General features: G+C 38.0%; 1 protein-coding gene across 1 annotated transcript in view; it reads right to left on the reverse strand.

Annotated features, from left to right (window-relative positions):
• Positions 1-278: 278 nt before the first annotated feature.
• RBL1 (RB transcriptional corepressor like 1) overlaps positions 279-26,212 on the reverse strand; it is a gene marked incomplete at both ends in the record, with an annotated part of 51,362 nt that continues 25,428 nt past the window's right edge. The window contains 10 exons of the mRNA XM_084246479.1: positions 279-449; positions 2,865-3,029; positions 5,051-5,202; positions 9,472-9,559; positions 11,035-11,106; positions 13,119-13,295; positions 17,036-17,247; positions 18,015-18,281; positions 22,564-22,696; positions 24,945-25,109. Of these exons, the coding sequence (XP_084102605.1) occupies positions 279-449; positions 2,865-3,029; positions 5,051-5,202; positions 9,472-9,559; positions 11,035-11,106; positions 13,119-13,295; positions 17,036-17,247; positions 18,015-18,281; positions 22,564-22,696; positions 24,945-25,109 (1,602 nt within the window). The remainder of the gene's footprint in view (positions 450-2,864; positions 3,030-5,050; positions 5,203-9,471; positions 9,560-11,034; positions 11,107-13,118; positions 13,296-17,035; positions 17,248-18,014; positions 18,282-22,563; positions 22,697-24,944; positions 25,110-26,212) is intronic.

A 26,212-nucleotide genomic window follows, 5' to 3' on the forward strand; every position in this document is an offset into this window, starting at 1 on the left:
TCTTCTTTCTTCATCTTAAAAACTAACCCAAGGAACAAATACTTAAAAATTCTAAGATTATCAATACATTTAAAAGGCACTTAAAACATTCCTCTCCAATCCAATTCAAAATACATTTCTGTCAACTAGATTCTGGGCTAGTTGCTAAAAAAAAAAGCACTTAATTTTGGTGCAATTTTTCTTATAACCCAGTGATGTTTACCATCTACAGGGCTGAAAGAGCCCCGACTTCCTGCCAACAACTTGAAAGTGCTTTTATTATAGAGACAGGAAGAGCACTAGTGATTTGCTCTTTCACTGACCACATCCTGTAATCGCTTAAGTAAAACATCATCATTTTCTTGACAGAGGCGTTTGGAAGGTGACTCTGTATCACCATCGATGGCTATTGCTCGCTTCTTGGTTCTCTGCTCACCCTGCCTTATCATGTTGTTGATATCTTTCAAACTCTGCAAAAATAGAGGACATGTATAGGTAAAAAGGGAGACAGAGGAAATAACAAATAACTAAGAGGTTTTCTTCTGCCCTATATACTCCATCTAGAGCTAAACACTGAAGGAAAGATTATTTTTTGAATGTATTCCAACCTAAAAAGGGTGATTAGACCTAATCTATTCAGGTGGTTTTAAAATTTGGATCTACCTATGACAGTAATTCTCAAGTGTGGCCATCAGACCAAATGCAGCAGACATCTAGGAACTCATCAGGTATGTAAACTCTTAAGCTTCACCCTACTCCTACTGAATTAGACACTTTGGGGATGGGATCCAATAATCTATGTTTTAATAATTTTTTAAAAGATTTATTTATTTATTTAAAATAGAGGCATGTTTTATTTATTTGTTTGTTTGTTTTTGTTTATACAAGCACTGGGTACAGTCAGAAGCGCGGGAGGGTGAGAGAATTCACCAGAGCCAGGCAGAAGGACCGAAGTACACTGCTGAGGGGAGCTGCGGGCGGCAGGAGAGGTCTTCGCGCCATGTGGGACCCTCCTCCGGTGGCTGGGGAGCAGCCGGGATCGAACCGGCGCCGCAGAGGCCGCGGGCAGCTTCGCAACCCAGCACTCAACCGCTGTGCCACCGGGGAGGCCCAAGATTTATTTATTAATGCATACAAGAGCTGGGGTACAGGCCAGAGATGTGGGGGACAGGGGTGTGTGTGTGTGAGAGGATTCACCAGGACAGAGTGGAGAGCAGAACAGGCAGACTGACTAAAATACACTGCTAAGGGGAGCAGCAGGAGAGATAGGAATGGTCTGCTTCACCATGTGGGTTGCTCTCTGGCCGGCTGGGGATAAAACTCGTGCTGCGGAGGCTGCTTAACCCCTTTCACCACCAGGGAGGCCCTGTTTTATTAATTCTTCAAGATGATTCTGATGCTCCCTTAAGTGTGAGATCTTCCTCCTTGAGCACTATTTTTTGAACTGTAATGTGCTCAATATGATCTAAGATCTTGTTAAAATGCAGATTCAGAGGCAATGGTGTGAAGTCTGACATTCTACATTTCTAGCATGTTCCCAGGTGATGCTGACATTGCTGGTTTATAAATCACTTTCTGAATAGCAAGGCCTTAGAGAAGTGGTTCCTGAGAGCCACGTATCACATCTGTCGAGGGAACTTGGCTACAGAGCTTTGTGATTCAGTAGGTCTGTGAGACAGGTATCTATGTTCAACAAGTCCCCCAGGGCCTCCCTGGTGGCGCAGCGGTTGAGAGCTGGGTTGCGAAGCTGCCCGCGGCCTCTGCGGCGCCGGTTCAATCCCCAGCTGCTCCCCGGCCACCGGAGGAGGGTCCCGCATGGCGCGCAGACCTCTCCTGCCACCCGCTGCTCCCCTCAGCAGTGTACTTAGGTCCTTCTGCCTGCTCTGCTCCCCGCTCTGGCTCTGGTGAATTCTCTCACCCTCCCGTGCTTCTGACTGTACCCAGTGCATGTATAAACAAAACAAACAAACAAACAAACAAATAAATAAATAAAAAACATGCTTCTATAACAAACAAACAAAACAAAACAAAAACAAAACAAAAACAAAACAAAACAAAAAAAACAAGTCCCCCAGATGGTTCTGACCTATGGTTTCAAGATCACTGCCTTAGAAGTCAGTTGGTCCCACCTTAGATTTTATGTGAGAATCTATTCTAAACATCCTTTTAGGAAATCATCTATGAAGAGGAAATACAAATCTGTGAGGTAATGTATTAGTCAACTTTGTTTTCTAAGTGTACAGTGGAGACTTAACAGATGATTGTGGAATTTTATGAGGAACTAATGAGTTTAGGTGCTGCCACTGCCTTTGGTCTGAACTATAATCTGTCTCACTGCATTTTCTTCTAGTTGGTACTGTATCTGGAGCTATACTGAACAGCTCTGCTTGACAGCCCTTGAAATATCTGAAAATAGCAATCATGTCCCTGTCAGAGCATTGTTCTACGGGAATAAAAATGGAGATAACTAGTGCTACCTCTGTAAATAAGGGCAGGCCTTTGTTTTCCAATTTTTCGCTATTATGGTTGCCATCTACCAAATGAATTTTTACTTCCGAGGCCTTTCTTCAAACTTGGTATCTCCTATGTCTGACCACTTGCAGGTAGTGCCTTACTAGTCCCTTTTCAAGATCATGCTTGAGCAAGAAAACACATTGTTCTCTTGCAGAGAACTCCCCAGTACTATGTCAACAGTAGCAATTAACTAGCTCAAATGAACACACTGCTCTTGATCACAGGAAACTTGCCATAGTAATTGTTCATATCTATTAGTGGTAACTTTTCAAAAAAAGAGCAAGAATAAAGATTACTAATTGGTAATATGAAATCCAATTTTTAACATATGTACATATGTTGTTATGGAGTGAAGTTTGTGTGTACGTTACCTTAGAAGGGCTGCCACTGAACTTGTACAGGAGCGCACTCTTTGGTGTAAGACCCGACCCGTTCTTGTGTGGAGAGACATAAATGGAGTGCTGCTGGGAAATGCGACGTGGTGAGCTTGGCTGTTGCTTAATATGTGGAAAAGGAGAGAGTGGTGGAGCTTCCATCTGAAATAACCGAAAGTTTTTTTAAGATAAAACATTTTCTTGCTTTTTTTGAATCCCACCATATTTTTATTCTTATTGGCATTTCCTACTTAGGAGGAGTCAGTTATATTGGAAGAGTTTATTTATTGCTCAAAGAAAAAAAAAAAAAAAGAAATGGTCTACTACCCCTCCTGTTGCTACAGTTGTTTAGAGGTAAACTATTTTCCTGGATATCTTTCAAGAAATCCTTTATAAAGTACTAAGAATTCTGGGCAAGATGCCAGGAATAAGTCCGCAACATAGGAACATTATGTCCATGTTCAGAAAATAAAGAATAATCAATGTTCTAACACATGTAGTAAGACTTTTTCTACACACAAATACCCACAACCAAAGCAGTAGCAGAGAGACAGAGAATTCTATGAGCCAGTAGGAATAGTCCAATATAAAATTAGTCTGTTAATAAAATGGTTAAGACTAATACAAAAGATTCAGAAATAGATGAGCAGGGACTGCACTTTTCTACACTATTTTGTACAATGTTTTTAGTCCAAGAATAAATAAAGATGGCTTTTTAATATTCATCAATTTCACTTAAAGATAACTTCAATTTGTTAATGATAGAGATATTCACAATATAGCACATGATAGGGGGGAGGTGGAACTGATGGAGTAGGATGAGCAGTCATGGCCCCTGAGGATACTCACAGACTATATTCCTTGAGCGAGACAAGGACAGAAATCCAGAGACAAACAGATGCACAGACATGGTTACTGGCTGGATGCAACTTATACTAAGTCCTTCTCTCTTTTTTAAGGTCCCTTTTTCTTATAAATAAAGTCTTGTATCCTGTGAACCAATCTCAGGTTATGTGCTGGTAATACTTTCACAGGCCTGCTGGTACTACCAGTTTTAGGGCCTGCATAAAAGTTTCTTAGTGTTGGGTCTCCCTGGTGGTACAAGGGGTTGAATTTCAGCACTATGAAGCTATCAGCAACCACTGCAGCAGAAGTTCGACCCCTAGCTAGGGAGCTGACCCACAGGTGCAGCAGACCTCGCCTGTCTTGTCCGCTGTTCCCCTCAGCAGTGTGTTTCAGTCAGTCCACCTGTTCTGCTCCCCACTCTGTCTCTGGTGAATCCTTTCACCCCACCCCGTACCTCTGGCCTATACCCCAGCTCTTGGATGCATAAATAAATTAAAAAAAAATTTCTTAATGTTGCCTCTATTAATGATTATTTCCTTTTTTCTTTATCTTAGACAATATAAATCTGAAACAAAAAAAATTACCAGAATAAATTATTTTCATTTTTCCATGTTCTTACACATATGAATACATAGTTTCTAGCAACATAATCATAGTATGGATAAAATTTCGATGATTTGGGCCTCCCCACTGGCGCAGCGGTTGAGCGCTGGGTTGCGAAGCTGCCCGCGGCCTCTGCGGCGCCGGTTCGATCCCCGGCTGCTCCCCGGCCACCAGAGGAGGGTCCCACATGGCGCGCAGACCTCTCCTGCCGCCCGCTGCTCCCCTCAGCAGTGTACTTCGGTCCTTCTGCCTGCTCTGCTCCCCGCTCTGCCTCTGGTGAATTCTCTCACCCTCCCACGCTTCTGACTGTACCCAGTGCTTGTATAAATAAATAAATAAATAATAAAAATTAATCTTAAAAAAAAAAAAATTTCGATGATTTCCTCTAGTCTCGGTTGTATCATATCCTTAATCACTCTGATTACGTGATTTTTTTTTTTAAAGATTTATTTATTTATTTATACAAGCACTGGGTACAGTCAGAAGCATGGGAGGTCTGCGCACCATGTGGGACCCTCGCCTGGCGGCCGGGGATCGAACCAGCGCTGCAGAGGCTGCAGGCGCTCAACCGCTGCGCCACTGGGGAGGCCCAATCACTCTGATTAATTACGAGTATATTTTCTTCTATATAAATCATCCATTAGGTTTTAAATCTGAAGCATTTATCTAGCAAAATAGACCCATAATAATCCAACTAAGACTAAAATATTAATAAAGTAAAACATAAAACATACCACATGGTCCTGATTTGACAAATCGTATTTCAATGCAAATGACTTCACTCTTCCTACATATACTGTATTGTAAAATTTGATAAGATCACCTCTTTCCTCTTTCACTGGTCCACTGGAACATTCAGGTGTCTTTGCAGCATCTTCCAAGTTTGCTGAAAGAATTCAGAGTTATATGTTTTAATATTTAAGTTGGTGATTTGAATTATGACTCTAAAATATAAAAAATTGCTTTATGTAAAACAATTTATGTTTTTATTTATTTTTTAAAGATTTATTTATTTATGCATATAAGAGCTGGGGTGTAGGCCAGAGATGCAGGGGTGGGGAGGTGAGAGGATTGACCAGAGACAGAGTGGGGAGCAGAACAGGCGGACTGACTGAAATACACAGCTGAGGGTAGCAGCTGGTGAGAGAGGAGAGATCTGCTGTGCCATGTAGGTCAGCTCTCTGGCCAGGGATCGAACTCAAGTGGCAGTGGCTGCTGATAGCTTCACAGTGCTGACACTTAACCCCTTGTGCCATTAGGGAGGCCCCAATTTATGTTTTTTGAAGATTCAGAAATTCACCTATATTACATATAATTAAATTGAAATCTAGAGAAATGCAGACATTAAATTTAAGGTAGGTGCCCCATTTCTCTAGATATTACGGCAGCAAGATTTTTTTGCAATTGTACCTTTTGAGCTCACTGTGACTGGTGGCCCTTAGAGGATTACAGTTTAGCTAAACTGAGCTCCAGATATGATTGGCAGAGGCAAACCTTGAGCTTCAGATAACAAAAGGGCCTGCAAATAATCATACTGATTTTTTGTGAAAGTTGGAAAGACTCTAAAAGGTAAAGCTTATCTTCATACGTGGAAAGGAAGAAGAATGATGAATTGCTTGTGTTTATTTTCTGCAAATACTTGGCAGGTGACAGGTATTCAAAGAGTTTTATTTTCCCATGTACAAGAATCCTAATGTTCAGTTTATAGCTAGTGTCTCCCCTCTGGGCCTACATCCTAGTTCTTCTATGCATAAAAAATTTTAAAAAAATAAAAAATAAAAAAAAAAAAGGGCAAGAACTTATTTATAAATCAAAGAGTTATGTTGAGATATTATGGGCTTGACCAGTACAGCAATACTAAAACTTCAGAATTTTTAGACCATTCCAATAACACTTAGGCAGTTTCTCATGACCTCAAAAAGGCAACACTATAAAAATGTGCTCAATTTTTGTCCACTGAGAGAATTTAACTGTTTTTGTGTTGTATGTTATGACCTAGCTTTCAATAATTGAAGAATTTTAAGGAATAAAGTCTTAGACAAATGAGTTTAGAAAAGGTCATTAGGGCTTCCCTGGTGGCGCAAGAGGTTTAGACGCGACCTATGAAGCTATTTGCAGCCACTGCAGCATGAGTTCGATCCCTGGCCAGGGAGCTACACACATAGCACAGCAGACCTTTCCGGACTAGCCTGCTGCTCCCCTCAGCAGTGTATTTCAATCTGACTGCTTTGCTCCCCACTCTGGTAAATGCTCTCACCCCACCTCTGGCCTGTACCCCAGTTCTTGTATGCATAAATAAATAAATCTTTAAAAAAAGAACATTAAAAAATTACTAATTAATAATACCTTTTGGCGCCTTAATTAATAAGGGCCTTTTGGCGCAAGGGTTGTTAAGTCTCAGCACTAACAAGCTATCAGCAGCCACGGCAGCACAAGTTCTATCCCTGGCCAGGGAGCTAGCCCACATGGTGCAGCAGACCTCTCCTGTCTCACCTGCTGCTCCCCTCAGCAGTATATTTCAGTCAGTCTGCCTGTTCTGCTCCCCACTCTGTCTCTGGTCAATCCTCTAGCCTATACCCTAGCTCTCTCTCTTTTTTTCTTTTTAAAGATTAATTTATTTATGCATATAAGAACTGGGGTACAGGGCAGCGGTGCGGGGGGTGGTGTGAAAGGATTTACCCAGAAACAGAGTGAGGAACAGAACAGGAAGACTGACTGAAATACACTGCTGAGAGAAGCAGCAGGTGAGACAGGAGAGGTCTGCTGTGCCATGTGGGCAGCTCCCTGGCCGCCCGGGGATTGAACTTGTGCTGCAGAGGCTGCGAACAGCTTTACAGTGCTGTGCTTAACCTCTTGCGCTACCAGGGAGGCCCCAACCTAGCTCTTGTATGTATAAATAAATCTTTGAAAAAAATGAATGCCAATGTGGGGTGTCTACTAACACAACAATGAACAATGTATTGTCCATGAGTAGTGAGCTGGGTTTTAATCAGAAAGCTCATTCTCTACAGGCTACTGTAAGGGTTACTGTTAGGCAGATCTCAATGACCAATGCTGTGCTAATTAACATACTCAAAGTCAGAAATGATTTTTTATCAATGAAAATAGCGACCATTTATTAATTATACATAATGCTAAAAATTGGCTTATGTTGGAGAAATTAGAAGAATTTAAAATATGATTTTGGTTAAAATATCTGAGACTAACTAACCATAACAGCATAAAAGAGATGAGAGATCCAATGAGGTCTTTGGGGCTTACTATCATGGAAGATGCCCAGCCCTAAACTCTGATGCATATTGTTTGATCCTGGCTTTAAGGTTAAGATAATCCTATATATAGAAATCTTGGAATCTGCCTTGAGTGAACCTTTATGTTAGGTTGGAAAGACTACTAGGATTTTGAGCTACCTGCTCAGGGTCCATAAACTGTGCAGTTTTTAAAATAGTATTGTTTTATACATTGTTTATCTATTTTCTATAAAACCAGAATTGTTCTTCTCAAGGTGACTGTCTTAGGTGTGTACATATCTGGGTTAGAGCAACTAGCTATAGCTCCAGGAACCAGAATATGTGTTATCTGAACAGACTTTTAAAAGAATTGAATTTGGCCTATATATCCTTAAATGAGGTCAGACTCTAGAAGATTATTATTATTATTTTAAAACAATGTTTTTTTTTTTTTTTTTAAGATTTATTTATGTCTACAAGAACTAGAGTACAGGCCAGAGGTGTGGGGGTTGAGAGAAAGTACCAGAGACAGAGTAGGGAGCATAACAAGTAGATCAACTGAGATACACAGCTGAGGGGGGCAGTGGGCGAGACAGGAGATGTCTGCTGTGCCATGTGGGTTAGTTCCCTGGCCAAGGATAGAACTTGTGCTACAGTGGCTGTAGACAGCTTCATAGAATTAACCCCTTGTGCCATCAAGGAGGCCATCTAGGAGATTATTATTAAAGGATTTTGGGGGTAAGATCTTAAGTTCAGGTCCCAATGGATACCATAATGATAATGGATATTTATGTAATTTTATAATGTCTTTGAACAGGGGCGGAACTAGCATAAGGGACAATGGCAATGGCTCATGGGTGAGGTGCTGATGGGAGATTTATGGGGACTACACCTGAGGCGAGAAATCAAATATTGTACAAAAATGAACAACAATGTTAGAAAATTAAAAAAAACAAATTAAAAAAATGACTTTGATACAGTCAGTTTTCCCTAGGAATTTATCCTAATTATGTGGACCAAAGATTACGCTACATGGATGTTCCTCACAAAGTTGTGTATAATTGGAAGCAGCCAAAGTGTCCCACACTGTGGAATTAAGTAAAACATGGTACATACATACATACATACTGAGTAACAGAAAGATGAGATAAGAACAAGAGGAGGAGATAGGCAGAAGAGGCATTTTCAGGCCTCCCTGGTGGCACAGGGGTTAAAGTCTCAGTGCTATCAAGTTATCACCAACCATTGAGGCACGAGTTCAATACCAGGCCAGGGAGCTAACATGGTACGCAGACCTCTGTCTCATCCACTGCTCCCCTCAGCAGTGGATTTCAGTCAGTCTACCTGTTCTGTTCCCGACTCTTTCTCTGGTGGATCCTCTCACCTCTCCTCCCTGCACCACTGGCCTACGCTCCAGTGCTTGTATGCATAAATAAATAAAAATAAATCATTAAAAAAAAAAAGAGGCATTTTCAAAACTTACCAACATAAGAATACTATTTGGTTTTTCTTTCTTCAAAAAATAATTATTAGTGCCTAAACTTTTAGTATGATGGTAGCAACTGGGTGGCAGCCTTGCTGGTAGTGACAGAATTGTTATAGAATAGTTTCATAATTGTCTCCCCAAGCAGATCACTGACTACCTTACTTTCCCTGTCATTCAGATTTATGTGTTTTATTAATGTAAGTAGACCAGGAAATTGCTAAAACACAGTTAAACGGGACAAATTAATTACTGCAGTACAGAATTTCTTTGGAGGGAGGTACTGACCCATACTTTTCTCCAACTTACTTCTTTCCAAAATACAAATGTATTATCCAACCTTACCTACCTCTCTGACTTCATATTACCTGGTAGCCACTTTGTTTGTACAGTATAATCAAAGTTATGTTACACATGATTGTTAAATTGGGCAACTTACCACAATCTGTCATGTCAAAATTACTATGTGTGTTTTTATTGTATGCCATAACTTCTCTTGGAATGCTTTTCAATAGCACACTTCTATAGACCTAAAGGACAGTGAGGGAAATAAAGAACTGCTGAGTACGAAGAGGCATAGGTAAAGAAAACCCAAATAGGGAGACTAAACTATCAAGTCAATTAAAAAGCATTTGTATGGGTGATATCAAGGGTAAAATGTTACTGGCCTGGGAAATGCAGAAGAGGGATACACAAACAGGACTAACTATCTAAAATACGCCATTGTTGAAGTCTGTAGAATAGAAGAATTAAGTATATAAGTAGCATCAAACTTTGATGAGCAGGTTTTACCAAATAAAAGCAACTTCAAAGGTCTGAATCTGTTCTTCCTTCCTTTTATTTCCTTACATGAAGAGTCATTTAATGTCATTGGGGTTTATTTTCCTGCTCCTATCCTATCCTCATCTCCTTTCAGGTGACCACATGAAAATCTGTCACCCTCTCTATTCCTAAATGTTCTCCTACTTCCAAGATAGCTCAAAGCATAATCCATTCACCCTCATTCTATAGGTATTCATACTGAGAAGATATTTAAGAAGTTGTCAGTTGGCTCATTTTTGACCCATATTAATTTTATTTTAATCATCTTTAGGAACAATGTGGACATCTCTAGGCTCTGCTTTTGAGGGTTTTTCTGAAGAGGCCCTGATATTCTTTGATGGATATAACAAACATCTAACCTGGCTTTTCTAATATCTCTAGATCACTATTAGTGAATTTTAGGGCTTAAGTAAAGAAATGAAAACTATTTGGGGGGCTCTCTTAGAAGGGCATATAACTGTCCGTACTGGGCCTGGTATCTGAGCCAATACATCTCTTCTTGTCTACGATGGCATATCACTGGAGCCAGAGAAGAGCCCATTATGCTCCCTTGGAGCAGAGCAGCCAGGCTCTTGAATGGCCAAAGTCTTAAGATAACCTAATCCTGTGTTCTTCAGCTACGGCAGTAACAATAACATAGAGTTAGCAGTCATTAATTCACACTTTATGTCCTGTCATTATACTAACATTTTGCACTTCCATTACTAAAAGACTGTACAGGATTCTCATTATGGCTATTATAACATTATCAGAAATGCTTGACACCTATTCAAAAATGTAGACAATTAAGGTTTTCAGCAGATGGCAAAAGAAGCTGTACTTAAGTTGACAAATCCTCAGATTTTACTGGATTTAAGCATCATCAGCGAATCAAAACTTATATAATCAAAAAAATATTATCATAGGTATTTTTCACTAGACTTTCTAATGAAAAATGATCCACTTAACAAATGAATAAATGGGAGAATTATATGCAAATATATGTGTGAGTCAGATGGCCATATTTCCTGGCTTCTACTCATTCTATCATTTAATGAAATTGTCCAGAGTTTAAAGGCATCCATTAAGCAAAAAAATCTAAAGTACACTAACACTATGAAAGAAGTTTACCTTTTATATGGCTTGTCAGCAGAAAAATAATACAAATCTATTTTTGGACAGGAGGAAAAATAATGTAACTCACATGACTGTTAGCTTGAGGCTGGTTCCTATAACTTTTCATTATTTCTTGAAAAGTTCTTTCTTCTTTTGTTACCTAGGGAAAATAAAAACTGCATTTATAAAATGCTTTTAACAGAAAAATTGTTCTGAATGAAAACTTCAATTTAAGTTAGCATTGAGAGCAGTCTTGCAGAGAGCCATTAACCCCAGGCCAGTTCATGACTAAAAACCACTACCATTTATGATTTTCACTACCTTTAAAGTTCAGGTTTTATGGCCTATGGGGACTCAGCTAATAGTTTCATTAATCAAAAAGCACTGACATTGCTATGGCAGAACTCAACTGAAAATGCATTTCCTTATAAAAAGAATGATTCATGAACTCAAGATCTGCTAAATCCCCTGCAAGTCTCAGGTTTTATTAGTTTTTAAATACTTATTTAAAAGTAAAGTAAATTGGGCCTCCCTGGTGGCGCAGCGGTTGAGCGCTGGGTTGCGAAGCTGCCCGCAGCCCATGCAGCGCCCGTTCGATCCCTGGCTGCTCCCTGGCCACTGGAGGAGGGTCCCACATGGCGCGCAGACCTCTCCTGCCGCCCGCTGCTCCCCTCAGCAGTGTACTTCGGTCCTCTGCCTGCTCTGCTCCCTGCTCTGGCTCTGGTGAATTCTCTCACCCTCCCGCGCTTCTAACTGTACCCAGTGCTTGTATAAATAAACAAACAAATAAACAAATAGATAAATCTTTAAAAAACAATAAAAGTAAGGAGAGAAAATAATGTCTTGTGGTGATTCACAATAAAACTGAGCAGTTATTATAGGATTATGCTTTTAACACTTCAAATGCTTAGATAAAAAGTCACAGTTGTGGCCAAAAGGGAGAAAATGAATTAGAGATCCATAAAGGAATTCCTTCTGGTTTATTTGTTTTAATAAAGTTCACTTTAATTAATCCTTTCCTCTGTTTCACTGTCCATTAGCACTAAACATGTTTTCCATAATGATGAACTAGAAATGACAAAGCCTGAAGTCTCACAGTTCTCTGGAAAATATAGAAGATATTATTACCTATTTTGTTTTGTAATTTTTTTTTTTTTTTAAATAGAGGCATGTTTTATTTATTTATTTATTTGTTTGTTTTGTTTTGTTTTATACATGCACTGGGTACAGTCAGAAGCGCGGGAGGGTGAGAGAATTCACCAGAGCCAGAGAGGAGAGGAGAGCAGGCAGAAGGACCGAAGTACACTGCTGAGGGGAGCAGCGGGCGGCAGGAGAGGTCTGTGCACCATATGGGACCCTCCTCCGGTGGCCGGGGAGCAGCCGGGAATCGAACCGGCGCCGCAGAGGCCGCGGGCAGCTTTGCAACCCAGCGCTCAACCGCTGCGCCACCGGGGAGGCCCTGTTTTGTAATTTTAAAGAAATATTTTAAGAGAAGAGTCACAAAGGAGTTTGAAAACATGTTCTCTGTCTCAAAGAGTTTTAAAAGTTAGGTTTTAATAACTGTATGTCTATTAGGACAGCCAATGTGGCAATATAATCCCAGATGATGTCAGATATCAGTTTTAAAAAACAAATTTAGCAATTAAAACATGTTATAGCAATTAGATAGTAAAATGTTCTTCTAAGAGCAATAAGTCACTGGAAATCAGTCTAGATGTCATTTTATATCAGATTATGAATCAGAAGATTCTAGATTTCCACTTATTATGCAACTTTGGCCAAGTTACTTTTACCTCTGAGCCTCAGGTATTCACCTACAATGCAATGACAATTTTATTTTAAATTACCAGACTAGAGGTGTCGCAGGGGTCAGGGTGGAACTGTTGTTATTAACATTATGTGTTGAGCTATTTTACTACAAATAGTCTCTAAGATCTTTTCTGTATTTTTATAGCCAATGTATTATTCTTATGAAGTGGGAAAACTGATCATTACAAATGGAGAATCTAGTGAATAGATACAGTTGCTGGAATTTACTAGTTAACTAACAATGGTGGGCATAGCTGGCTGTTGACATTTAAAGTAAATTAACAATCAAGTGCAACATATTCTTCACCTCCTATTTCAAATATAATCAACTAGGACAAAGACCTTCTCCCAACTTATACATACCTTTGCCATAATGTAAAAGGCACAAAGAAGTAGCTGATCCAAATGTCTGTCTTTCATTAGATCAGAGCAGTGAACTAAAGTGAATTCAAAACATGTCCATATCTTCCTTCGTAACTCATTTGAAACATCCAGTTTTAAACATAAGTCACGTAAGCGTACACTTGCCAAATGATAGACCTAAGATGGAAGACAGCACAATGATGCAAAAAACTGATACTTGATTTCTCAAATTTGTTTTAATGTGGGTTTCCAGGCCAACATTAACAAACATTTAGGCTGTTGATATACTAAATTACATAAAAATTTCTATTCTGTAGTACTAGAGAACTATACTGTTATAGCAAAATATAGATTAAGATATAAATAGATATAATCTATTAAAATTATTTAATAGATATTAAATTATTTAATAGATATAATCTATTAAAATATAGATTTAAAAAATTAAGGCATTTTTTTAAAAAGATTTATTTATTTATGCATACAAGAGCTGGGGTATAGGCCAGAGATGCAGGGGGTGACAGGATTCACCAGAGACAGAGTAGGGAACAGAACAGGCAGAATGACTGAAATACACTGCTGAGGGGAGCAGCGGGCGAGATAGGAGAGGTCTGCTGCGCCATGTGGGTTGCTCCCTGGCAGGCCAGGAATCGAACTAGTGCTGCAGAGGCTGCAGATTGCTTCACAGTATGGTGCTTAACCCCTTGCGCCACCAGGGAGACCCAAAGCAATTTTTTTTTTTGACAAACCACCTCAAAACTTCTTTTTTTTTATAGATTTTTTTTTTTTTTAAAATAGAGGCATGTTTTATTTGTTTGTTTTGTTTATACATGCACTGGGTACAGTCAGAAGCGCCGGAGGGTGAGAGAATTCACCAGAGCCAGAGCAGAGAGCAGAGCAGGCAGAAGGACCTAAGTACACTGCTGAGGGGAGCAGCGGGCGGCAGGAGAGGTCTGCGCGCCATGTGGGACCCTCCTCCGGTGGCCGGGGAGCAGCTGGGGAATCGAACTGGCGTCGCAAAGGCCGCGGGCCGCTTCACAACCCAGCGCTCAACTGCTGTGCCACCGGGAGGCCCACCTCAAAACTTCTTTATAAAAAGATGTTATCTGCTATTCTGTACTGCCAATTGTGCAATGTAAGAAACAGTAAAAAACAGGATTTAGCTACATCAACACCATTATGAATACATAATTTTTCAAATGTTCAGAAGTTTTTGTTTTAGCTCAGGTAAGAGTGCCCAAAAGGCTAAAATTTCAGGTAATAAAGAACTAAAATGTCTGACTCCAAAAATGACTCAGTAAGTGAAATTACTTAAACAATTTCCCTTATATTCTACATTGTTTTTAAGAGTACATGAAAAATTAAAGTAAATGATACTTAAGTTTTTGTTTTGGTTGTTTTGAAGTACATCAGAGTAAACTCTGATCAATGTCCTGAAACTTTTACATATACACAAATATATGAATTACTACTAATGCAAATGCCCCAAAGGTCCTGCAAAATTTTAAAAGGTTTTTTAACTATTCAAGGACTACTGCATTTTACTGTTTTAAGAACTGGTAACCCTGGTGTGGTAATACTAACCCAGACTATGCTGTTTAAGTCTGTAAATTTAAATGTTCAGGAGGAAAAATTAAAAAGGCATCACTTACAGAAAAGTATCTTTGGCAGGGAAAAAAAGTCCACAAATTAGGTATAAAAACAAGTGTAAGCTATTCAGTAGCTTATATTGGCTAGAGAGACACGTGGTTGACTCTAAAACCACCAGTGATTCATTTTACAGTGAACCAATTTTCTACATCCAATTCTTTGTTTCAGGTCTAGCTGGCCAAACGATAAACAGGAAACAGTGGGAAAGATGCTAAAACTTTACATTTGTGATGAAAGATAAAAGATACAGGTCTAGTTAGAAAGATTAAAAATGTGTAAATAATATTTATATAATGTAATTAAGTAATACATGTTAATTGTTGTTTACAGAGCTAATCTAACACCTTAAAGATACACATACTCTGGAAAACTTTTGACTCTAACAAGAAATTCATTAGACCATTAACTCACTATTATAAAATTATAGTAAATTCTATTCAGGCAAAGAATGCTACTATCACACTAAATACAGAATGGATAATAGCTGCACTGATTCAAGGCATGGCTATATGAAATTTTTATAGACTTTACAATTCTCTTAACATAAAATTTTTTCTACCTTCTAATCTATCTATCAATTCTTTGTTGATATATGGGCTACAATTAAATGGAAGGAAAAGGACAAAATAGATTCTGAAATAGAGAATTGAAAATTCAGAAATACTTATCTTTATCAATCTTAGAATCATTATCAAATGTAGTACACTTTGCCATTTTTTTTAAAAAAAAAAGATTTATTTATTTATACATACAAGCACTGGGTACAGTCAGAAGCGCGGGAGAGTGAGAGAATTCACCAGAGCCAGAGTGGGGAACAGAACAGGCAGACCGATGAAATACACTGCTGAGGGGAGCAGCGGGTGCGGCAGGAGAGGGTGTGCGCCATGTGGGACCCTTGCCAGTGGCCGGGGATCAAACCGGCGCTGCAGAGGCTGCGGGCAGCTTTGCAGCCCAGCTCTCAACCACTACGCCACCAGGGGAGGCCCACGCTTTGCCATTTTGAAAGTTAAAATAGGAAATAAATGGGGAAGATGCTACATTTTGGAGTTGACTTAAAACAGTCCTTAGGCATAAGAGGTGGGCAGAGTTGGGGAACAGAGTAAAGAAGGCAACGGGAAGTGAAAGAAAATGCAAGGTCTCTCAAGAATTGTCATGAAAGAGGTGAGAGGAAGTAAATTTGCATATTGGAATGGACAATGATTTCTTGCATATGAGCCCAAAAATACAAAGCAAGAAAGCCGAGCATACACAAATTGGTTTTCATCAAATTAAAAACTTGTTCCCACAAAGGAAGCTATCAAAATAGTGAAAAGTCGATCCATAGAAGGGGAGAAAATATTTGCAAATCATGTGTCTGATAAGTAATAGAATAAATAAAGGACTTCTACAACTCAGCAACAAAAGCAACTGAAAAATGGGCAACGGACTTGAATAAGCATTTCTTTGAGGAAGATACACATACAAATGGCCAACAAGCACTTGAAAAGATGCTCAAAATCACCATTAGAGAAACGCAAATCAAAGCTTTAAGATATCACTTCATACTTATTAGGATGTCAATTATAAAAAATATAAAATATTACAAATAACACCAAGGATGTAGAGAACTTGGAAACCCTGTGCATTGCTGATGAGAATGTAGAATGGTGTGGCCACTGTGGAAAATGATGTGACAGTATCTCAAAAAATTAAATTTAGAACTACTACTCCGTTTCTGATAATATAGACCCAAAAGAACTGAAAGCACAGACATGTATAGGTAAGTACCCACCAATGTTCATAGCAGCATTATTCACAGTAACAAAAAGGTAGATACAAAATAAATGTCCCTTTTACAGATGAGGGGATAGACAAAGGATAAAGGAAATTCTGACACAAGCTACAAGATGGGTAAACCTTAAAGACATTATGCCAAGTGGAATAAGCCTGTCACAAATATTGTATGATTTTATTTATGAGGTTCTCAGAGCAGTCATATTCATATAGACAGAAAATAGAATGGCTGTTACCAAGCACCCACAGGAAGGAGAGGAATGGGAGTTGTTCAATGGGTAGTTTTAGTTTAGAAAGATGACAGATGGTGGTGAAAGCTGCACAACAATGTAAATGTACTTAATGACATACCTGTACAAAAACTGGTTAAAATGACTAACCTTTTTTTATATATTTTGCCACACACACACAGAGCAGCTAAAGCTGCCCTTTGTTACTCAATCTTTCTTGCACTGATCAAATGGGATTTTTTAAGATACTATAAAAATACATACCTTTCTATAAAACAGTGCTAAGGACCCAGTTCTCTTTGGTTTGTTTATACCTGCTGGATATACGTCTTGTGCCTTAGTCAGATGGGTATGTTTTGGAGAAACATCAATTAACGATTCAGCTGTAAGTGATACAGGACTGTTGACTTTGGGATCCTGAGTTGTATTCATAGAAAGCGGTATCAGTGTGATCTCTCCAGCATCATTTGCAATACCTGAATGTACAAGCAAGATTCTTACTCTTAGAAATAAACTGCATGTGCTCCAGAAAAGCAGCAATTATTTCTTTCTCTGTGTATATGCGTAGGAATATATTAGAAAAGGAAAGAAGAACCACAAACACAGTAATTCTAGGCTGTGATATTCTTTTTCTATTTCTGTAGTGGAAACAACAATATTGTCTTTTCTTGAGTTCTTAAAGAGAGGTTTTTAATCAACAAACAAGAATTTTGCCCAAAACACTTATAAGGTCAGATATAAAATAAATTCTAACAAAGAGGTCAGTAAGTACATAAAACATGAAAATTCAAAAACCAGCATAGATTAAAAAAAAAATCTATAGATTTATAGAATCCAGAGGATTTTAGGGAAGTGAAACTATTTTGTGCAATACTTTATGTACAATACATTAATGGTGGATATGTATCATCAGATATCTGTAGAATCTGTAGACTGTACAATAACAGTAGTCAACTTTAATGCAAACTATGGACTTGGAGTTATAATGCCATATCAATGTAGGTTCATCAACTGTAACAAATATACCAATTCTCATGTTAATGATGCAGGGGGCTGTGTGTCTGGGCAAAGGGTACATGGGAAATCTCTGTACCTTCCATTCAATTTGCTGTGAACCTATAACTGCTCTAAAAAATAAATTTTATAGGTTGAAGAAAGACAACATGATCCAGTCTAGTAAGACATTTCTTAAATTTTCTTATCCAACTCAAAAAATATATAGAAAAATGCATTAAAATGTTACCGTGCAATGGGACTGTAACTTTATGTTCTGTTGTCCCTGTTACTATGGCTGTGGCCATTGTTAGAAGACTCTGCCCGGGTGAAATTGATATATTTTCCGCAGTAATGCTTGAAGAAGGAGCAATTTTCAATTTTGTTCCTTCTGTTATAAATTTATCCAAAAGCATTTCCTTTGGAGGGTCTTCCCCAAAAAGTCTTCTTTTAGCACTTCCTGCAGTAGGAGAACTGTAACGTTCATGGACAGAAATTGGAGACAGTGGCTGCATATCTAATAAAAAGAAAAATAAATTTAAAAGTTTGCTGTATATTACAATAAAGCAGGCTTCTCATTCATTTAACAGATAAGATATTATGCTAGGCACTAGGCATCCTGCAGTGAATAATATGGCCTCTGTCCTCATAGCATATCAAGTCTAGTAAAAAAAAGAGACATGAAATTAATTCATTACAATAAAATGTGAAAATTATGATAGCTCACTTTTCTGGTTCTTGAACCTCTGCCTATGTTAATGGAGCAAAATATCAAGGTAAAATAGAAAATGAGAGATAGAATGAAATCATCACTACATTTAATAAGTACTCCAGTTAGCTTGTTTCCCCATCTTATCTAATAAATAACAGCTCAGAAGGGAAAAAAAAAAAATCAGTGATCTGGTTCATAATTTTGCTTCCTCCACCCCTTCTTATCCCCCTTCAAGAAGGTTAAGGTGGTAGCTATGGTTTTCTGATTTAGTAGATATGGGATTATCTTTTATAAGTCTACTAGACGAAGATGAGCAAAGGTGATATGACTCTGCTTAATTTGCTTTAATATGAGAGTAGACAGTAGTGTGTTGATTAAAAAAAAATAAAAGGGGCCTCCCCGGTGGCGCAGCGATTGAGCGCTGGGCTGCAAAGCTGTCTGCAGCCTCTGCAGCACTGGTTCGATCCCCGGCTGCTGGTGAGGGTCCCACATGGAGCACAGACCTCGCCTGCCGCCCGCTGATCCCCTCAGCAGTGTATTTCATCAGTCTGCCTGTTCTGTTCCCCACTCTGGCTCTGGTGAATCCTCTCACCCTCCCGCGCTTCTGACTGTACCCAGTGCTTGTATAAATAAATTAAAAAAAAAAAAAGGTATGAATAATGTTTTCTTATAGAGCTATCCATCTGCTAGAGCTGACCTCTTTTCCCTCTCCACTAAGTACAAGAATTCCCCTGGACTCTTGCAACCCTCTATCTTTACCCACAATTCTTCCTCACTTGCATTCTGTCTTTTTATTTTTAAGATTTATTTTATGTATTTATACATACAAGAGCTGGGTTATAGGCCAGAGGGTGGGGGGTGTGGTGGTGAGAGGATTCACCAGAGATAGAGCAGGGAGCATAACAGGCGGGTTGAATGAAATACACTGCTGAGGGGAGCAGCAGGTGAGACAGGAAAAGTCTGCTGTGCCAGGGATCAAACTCTTGCTGCAGTGGCTGCTGATAGCTTTGAGTGCTAAGACTTAACCCCTTGCACCAACAGGGAGGCCCACACACATATCTTAACATATCTATATTTGTGTGTGTGTGTGTGGGGGGGCTGTGTGAGTGTGTATGTATGCTTTCAAAGTTAAAGCATTTCACTATTTTTACATTTGCTAGATAATTACAGTCATGTAGTATGTTTTCAAAACATGCTTAAATAGTACAAAATTTACCTCTGGCAATCATTTTAGAGTTCTCTGTATTACTGAGGTAACAGTCATGGTATAAGAAAAATCTCCAGAATTCTGGGGGTTATTAAAACAGCTATCTTCCCATTTTCACTAAAAAAAAAAAAAAAAAAGTAAATTACTTCAGTAGCTTCTGTTACCCCTTAACAGGCATCTACCTGGATGCTTTTTATCTAAAAATGCAAGGCAGTTCTTGAATCTGTCTGTGATGGATGTTCAAACATTCCAAGTAAGGACTGATATTACAGCCATGAAGTTAGCTGCAAACACCCTGGAATGATCTTTTCCTACCAGAGTATTGGAAAATCTACACTGGAACTCAATAAAAATTTAATAAATATACAAATTAATAAATTGTATTTTTTTTGCCAGAGTAAAAGTTTAATACTATTGTTTTCTAAGGATTTTCTATTATTTGCCTCTCTTGCCTGAACTCCTACAAGAAAATAACATTTTCTTCTTTAAAAAAAACAAAACAAAACATATGCCCTGAAAATTCACAGCAGCATTATTTGTAATAGCTAACAAGTGGAAGTAATCCAAATGTCCATAGACTAATGAATGAAAAAGCAGTATGTGGCATATGCATATAATGAAATAATAATCAAGAATGAAATGCTGATACACACTACAATACACAGATGTACCTTGAAAATAAGCTAACTGAAAGAAGCCAATCACAAATGCCATATAATATGATTCCATTTTCAAGCAATGTCCACAAATAGGCAAATCCATAGACAGGAAGTAGATTAGCAATTCAGATACTTGGGGAGGGGTAAAACAGACAGTGAACTACTGCTATAAGATTGGGTTTCCTTTTGGGGTGATAAAAATGTCCTGGAATTATGGGATCTCCCTGGTGGTGCAAGGGGTTGAGACACAGCACTGTGAAGCTATACACAGCCACTGCACCAAGAGTTTGATCCCAGGCCAGGGAAGTGACCCACGCCCTTTTCTGGAATTAGGTAACAGTGATAGTTGTATTGCCTTGTGAATATACTTAAAACCACTAAATTGTACACTTCAGAGTGAATCTAATGATATGTGAATTATACCCTAATTAAAAAAGAAAATGTAAACTATACCAAAAGAAATATAACGAGGAAAGTAACACTCATTCAAAATCCAACCACCGGGAGAGAATTACCTTTTATTTTTATTTTTTAAAGATTTATTTATTTATGCATACAAGAGCTGGGGTGTAGGCCAGAGGTGCAGAGGGTAAGAGGATTCACCAGAGACAGAGTGGGGAGCAGAACAGGCAGTTTGATTGAAAAACACTGCTGAGGGGAGCAGGGGGGAGGCAGGAGAGGTCTGCTAACCATGTGGGTCATCTCCCTGGCTGGGATAAAACTGGTGCTGCAGCAGCTGCGGAGAGCTTAATCCCTTGCACCACTAGGGAGGTCTGAGAGTTCCCTTTTTGTAATCATTCTTCATGATCTCAGTTCTCTTGCTAGGCATATACACATATATATGCAATAGATACATAGAAATTATAGTCACTGACATGCACACAGAGTTCACACTTTGTGCAGTTCCAATATGCATGAATTTCAGTAACTGCAATTTAAATTAAACAGCCCTAACAAATCAGTTCAAATTTCAATTGCTATGGTATATAAACCAAGTAACTACAAAAACTACAAACTTTAGTTCTCAAATCATTATCTGCACCATAATGTGAATCACGATCAGTGATCAATCAATCATGTCATTTCTTTTAAAGTCTGGACAGTGAAACCCAAAGTTGGTCAGGATACATCAATTATTCAATTCATGCAGACAGCAAAGCATATTGTTATGTTGCCTCCTGTCTCTGTGATAAATCCATGTGACATTTCACAAAACCAGATAAATGAGGAAATTGTCAATAAAAAAAATGAAAGTGCAACAAAGAAATGGAAAGTAATAATGTTAAAAGTGAAATTAAATGTGTCAATGAAGTTCTAGAATAAACAGGTTACCATAGGAATACTGAAAATGCTGCTATTAAAGAAATTAAATACGCAGTCAGGTGAAGTTCAAGAAAATGAAACTTGACTACACTATGTAAGTTGTTACGATGAAAAGGATGAAGATGACCAACATGAAAAAGCTTAACATTAAAGGAACTTTCTGAGATACTTTAAAGCACTGAGAGCACAAAGGATAAAATGTTGGAAATTGATCTAGACTTGGAAAGGAACACAACAAAAAAGATACTCACTCAGTATTATAAATCACACAAGAAGGCAACAAGCAGCGTAAGCTATTTGTAAGTTTTTAAAAAAATGAAACATCTTCATTCTTGGTCCTCCCTGGTGGGGCAAGGGTTAAAGTCTCAGCACTACCAAGCTACTGCCAGCCTCTGAGACATGTGTTCAATCCCAGGCCAGGGAGCTGACCCACATGGCGCAGCAGACCTCCCTGTCGCTTGCCTGCTGCTCCCCTCAGCATTGTATTTTGGTGGATCCGCCTGTTCTGCTCCCCACTCTTTCTCTGATAGATCCTCTCACCCCCACACCTCTGGCCTGTACCCCAGTTCTTGTATGCATAAATAAATAAATCTTTAAAAAAAAATAGCTTCCCATTAGCCTTAGAAAAGATTGTGCATGTTCATTAAATAGTGAAAATACTGTATTTCCACAATAGATTAATAATCTATTTAAAAAAGGTACAGTTAAAAAGCCAGAGTGGAAATTTTATTACTTTAATATTAAAAAGTATACAGTGAATCACACAAGCATAAGCATTAAATTCCTCTTCAAATCCTGATAAAAATATCAGATTTCTTAATATATTAGCAGGACTTGAAATTTTCTCTGAAAAAAAAAAAAATCTTTAATTATTTTTCATTATCAATGTTGAATCTACCTCTTCGAAGACTCCCACTGTCAGTCCGAACTTCTTTGACTCTTGGATGCATTAGAGGAGACATTGGCATCATGGGAAGATGTCCCTGTACATTTACCCCATTTCCTGTTTCAAAATTATTTGGAAATATAACCTGTGGAAAACAAAATCCCTCTGCTTTAGATATATATAAATCCACTGATGTAAAATGAGAAAAAAGTTTTAACTACTTCTACTGTTTTGTTTCTCTTACCTTCATAAAATATAACAACTTGCCTAAAGTACTAAATTAATATTGCTTGATATATGTAAAGATTTCACCTCATTTAATCATATAATTAAGTTAAGTTCATTGACCACTAGGAGTAAACCTATGAGATAGGCACTTATTCTCCAAGTAGGGATGAGAAAATTGAGGCTCAAAATATAAAATTTGCCCAAGTATACACTACTACAAAGTAATAAACCAAGAGGTTAAACTCAAATCCTTTTCCTTCAGACTCAGAGCTTTCCATTATTTGGATTCTACAATGAAAATATTGATCAACAGTGAACATCACAATTACACACAATCTACTGCAAAAGATCAAAGAAACAGATGAGGTAGAGGGAAAAAACTCATTTTCTCATATAACACTAAACTGTTAAATGTGTGATTTGGGTGTATTATGCACAAATCTTTGATTTTTAAAAATTTAAATAACTAAATGAAGTATATATTTCCTTATATGAACATTCAAAAAAATTTAAATAATGGGATTAGTGGTTTTTTTGCTATGACATCAAAAGCGCAAAACAGAAGAAAAATATTAACTGGACATCATTAAAATGAAAACTTTTGTGTTCTAAAGGATATCATCAAGAACATCCCATAGAAGGAGAGAAAAGCTCTGCAGTTGTAGCTGAAAATTATAAAGAACTCCTACAATTCAATAATAAAAAAACAAATAACCCAATTAAAAAAATGGGCAGGAGATCTAAACAGATATATCTCCAAAGAAGATATACAAATGGCCAATAAGCACATGAAAAAATGTTGAACATTATTAGCCATAAGGGAAATGCAAATAAAATTACAATAAGATGGGCCTCCCCTGGTGGCACAGCGGTTGAGTGCTGGGCTGCGAGGCTGCCCCCAGCCTCTGCAGCGCTGGTTTGTTCCCTGGCCGCCGGCGAGGGTCCCAAAAAACAAAAAAACAAGTAGTAAGTGTTGGAGAAGATGTGGAGAAGTTGGAATCTTCATACACTGATGACAGGAATGTTACATGGTACAGTCACTTTGGAAAATAGTCTGGCCCAATAGCTTCAGCTGAGTTACTACAGGACCCAACAATTCTACTACTGACAAATACTCAAGAAAAAAAAAAACATATGTCTTCACAAATACCCATTCATAAATGTTCACAACAGCAGTATTAATTATCGCCAAAACGTGCAAAAAGCTCAAATGTCCATCAGTTGATTAAGTGTTAAAAAAGTGGTATACCGGGCCTCACTGGTGGCGCAAGGGGTTAAGGTCTCAGTGCTATGGAGCTATCAGCAGCCACTGCAGCATGAGTTGGATCCCTGGCCAGGGAGCTAATCTACATGGTGCAGCAGACCTCTCCTGCCTTGCCTGTTGCTTCCCTAAGCAGTGTATTTCAGTCAATCTGCCTGTTCTGTTCCCCACTCTGTCTCTCACCTCCTCCTGTACCTGTGAATCCTCTCACCTCTCCTCCTGCACCTGTGAATCCTCTCATCTCTCCGCCTGCACCTTGGCCTACACCCAGGCTCTTTGTAAGCATAAATAAAATAAATCTTTAAAAAAAAAAGTGGTATATTCACGGCGCAGACCTCTCTTGTCTTGCCTGCTGCTTCCCTCAGTGTATTTCAGTCAACCTGCCTGTTTTGTTCCCCACTCTGTCTCTGGTGAATCCTCTCACCTCTCTTCCCGCACCTGTGGCCTACACCCAGGCTCTTTGTATGCATAAATAAAATAAATCTTTAAAAAAAAAGTGGTATATTCATGTAATGCAGTTTTATGCCACAAAAATAAAGAAGTGCTGACATACACTACAACATAACCTTGAAAACATTATGCTAAGTGAAAGAATAACAAAAGATCACATATTTTATGACTTCATATATGCAATGTTCAGAATAGGCAAATCACTACAACAAAAGTAGATTACCACCTACTTATGGCTAGAGGGAACAGTGACATGCTATCTAAAGATTAGTTTCTTTTTGAAGGGATGAATGTTTCAAAACTGAGTGTGCTGATGACTACACATATCTATGAGTATACTAAAACCACTAAATTGTACTCTCTAAATGGGTGAATTGTAGAGTATGTCAATTATTTGTAAAGAAAGCTGTTATTTTACAAAATAACATTAGTTATCAGCCTAGCCCTGACTCACTTCTTCACAAGTAGGAACTTTGTCTGCAGAAGCCTGAAGAGCATCCCACAATGCAGAATTGTGATTCCATGCTAAACTCTCCAAAATCTGTTCTTCAATGCTGTTCAGATGTTTTACCATGTCCCTGGAGAGCCCCTCCTCAGAGCGGATCACCACCTCAATAACCTGAAGAGAAAATTGAGATGGCAATGTGTTCTTAAGCAGTCAATTCTATACCTGGCTTGCGTATATGGCTAGCTCTGGTCATAGTAATAACACAGAACCAAAGATAACTTTGAACCATAATTCCATGGCTTATTAAAAACATTTTAATTTATGAAGGAGTTTTTGGTATCTTCAAATACTTTCATATACATTTCTGTTTTTCATGTACAATTTTATACATGGAAACTGAGACAATGATAGGTAGAAATTGGTCAACACACAACAGTGATACAAGTCAGATCTTAGCATGTCCCAATATAGTGCTATTTTGAATTTATTGCCCCATCTCAGAGTACTCTTCCCAATGAGCTCAAAAGAACAGAATGAATAATGTATTTACAAAAGGAACTTTACTTATATACACTACAATTCTATTTTAATATCTATCCTGCCCAGTGACCAAATAAAACATGCTTACGCCAGTACTACTATTGTCTTGATTTTTAATTAACAGGCTAACTTATACTTAAAACCTCAGTAGACTGGCAAAGAATTGAAGGTAACATGTAACTTGATTTGAGAATAAAACGTAGCATTGGGTGAAAAAAAGGGGAAGGTTTATTAGTTTACATACAAAAATATCAATAATGATTATTTGTAATTACTATTAACTTATAATAACCACATACATTCATCTCTTATTTATAATGATAACATGTGATTTTAATATTTATATTTAACTATATTTTCTGGTTTTCTTCAAGGAATACATATTATTTGCATTATTAAAAATCAAAAGCATTTAGCTTCTTAAATGAAAAAAGGATGTTACAAGTAAAAACAAATTGCTTTAGTTAAGGACAAAATTTAATGTTATCCTTGAATGAAATTATATATATTTCCTAGTGGGAAATCTGAACTAACACATTAACATTAGACTTACTATGTAGAAGCAATTTCCTCTAGGAAACTAAAATCCCATTCAGTCAACAATTCAAACAGATAAGACTTCCAATTATCTGCATTTTCTATAATTTTAGGGAAAAAATTTAACTCTTCAAACTAACTTTTTTATCATTAATAGTTTAAAAGTAACACATATAACAAAATATTAATTAAATCAT

Source organism: Talpa europaea (assembly GCF_964194135.1).
Source record: "Talpa europaea genome assembly, chromosome: 11".
NCBI lineage: Eukaryota > Metazoa > Chordata > Mammalia > Eulipotyphla > Talpidae > Talpa > Talpa europaea.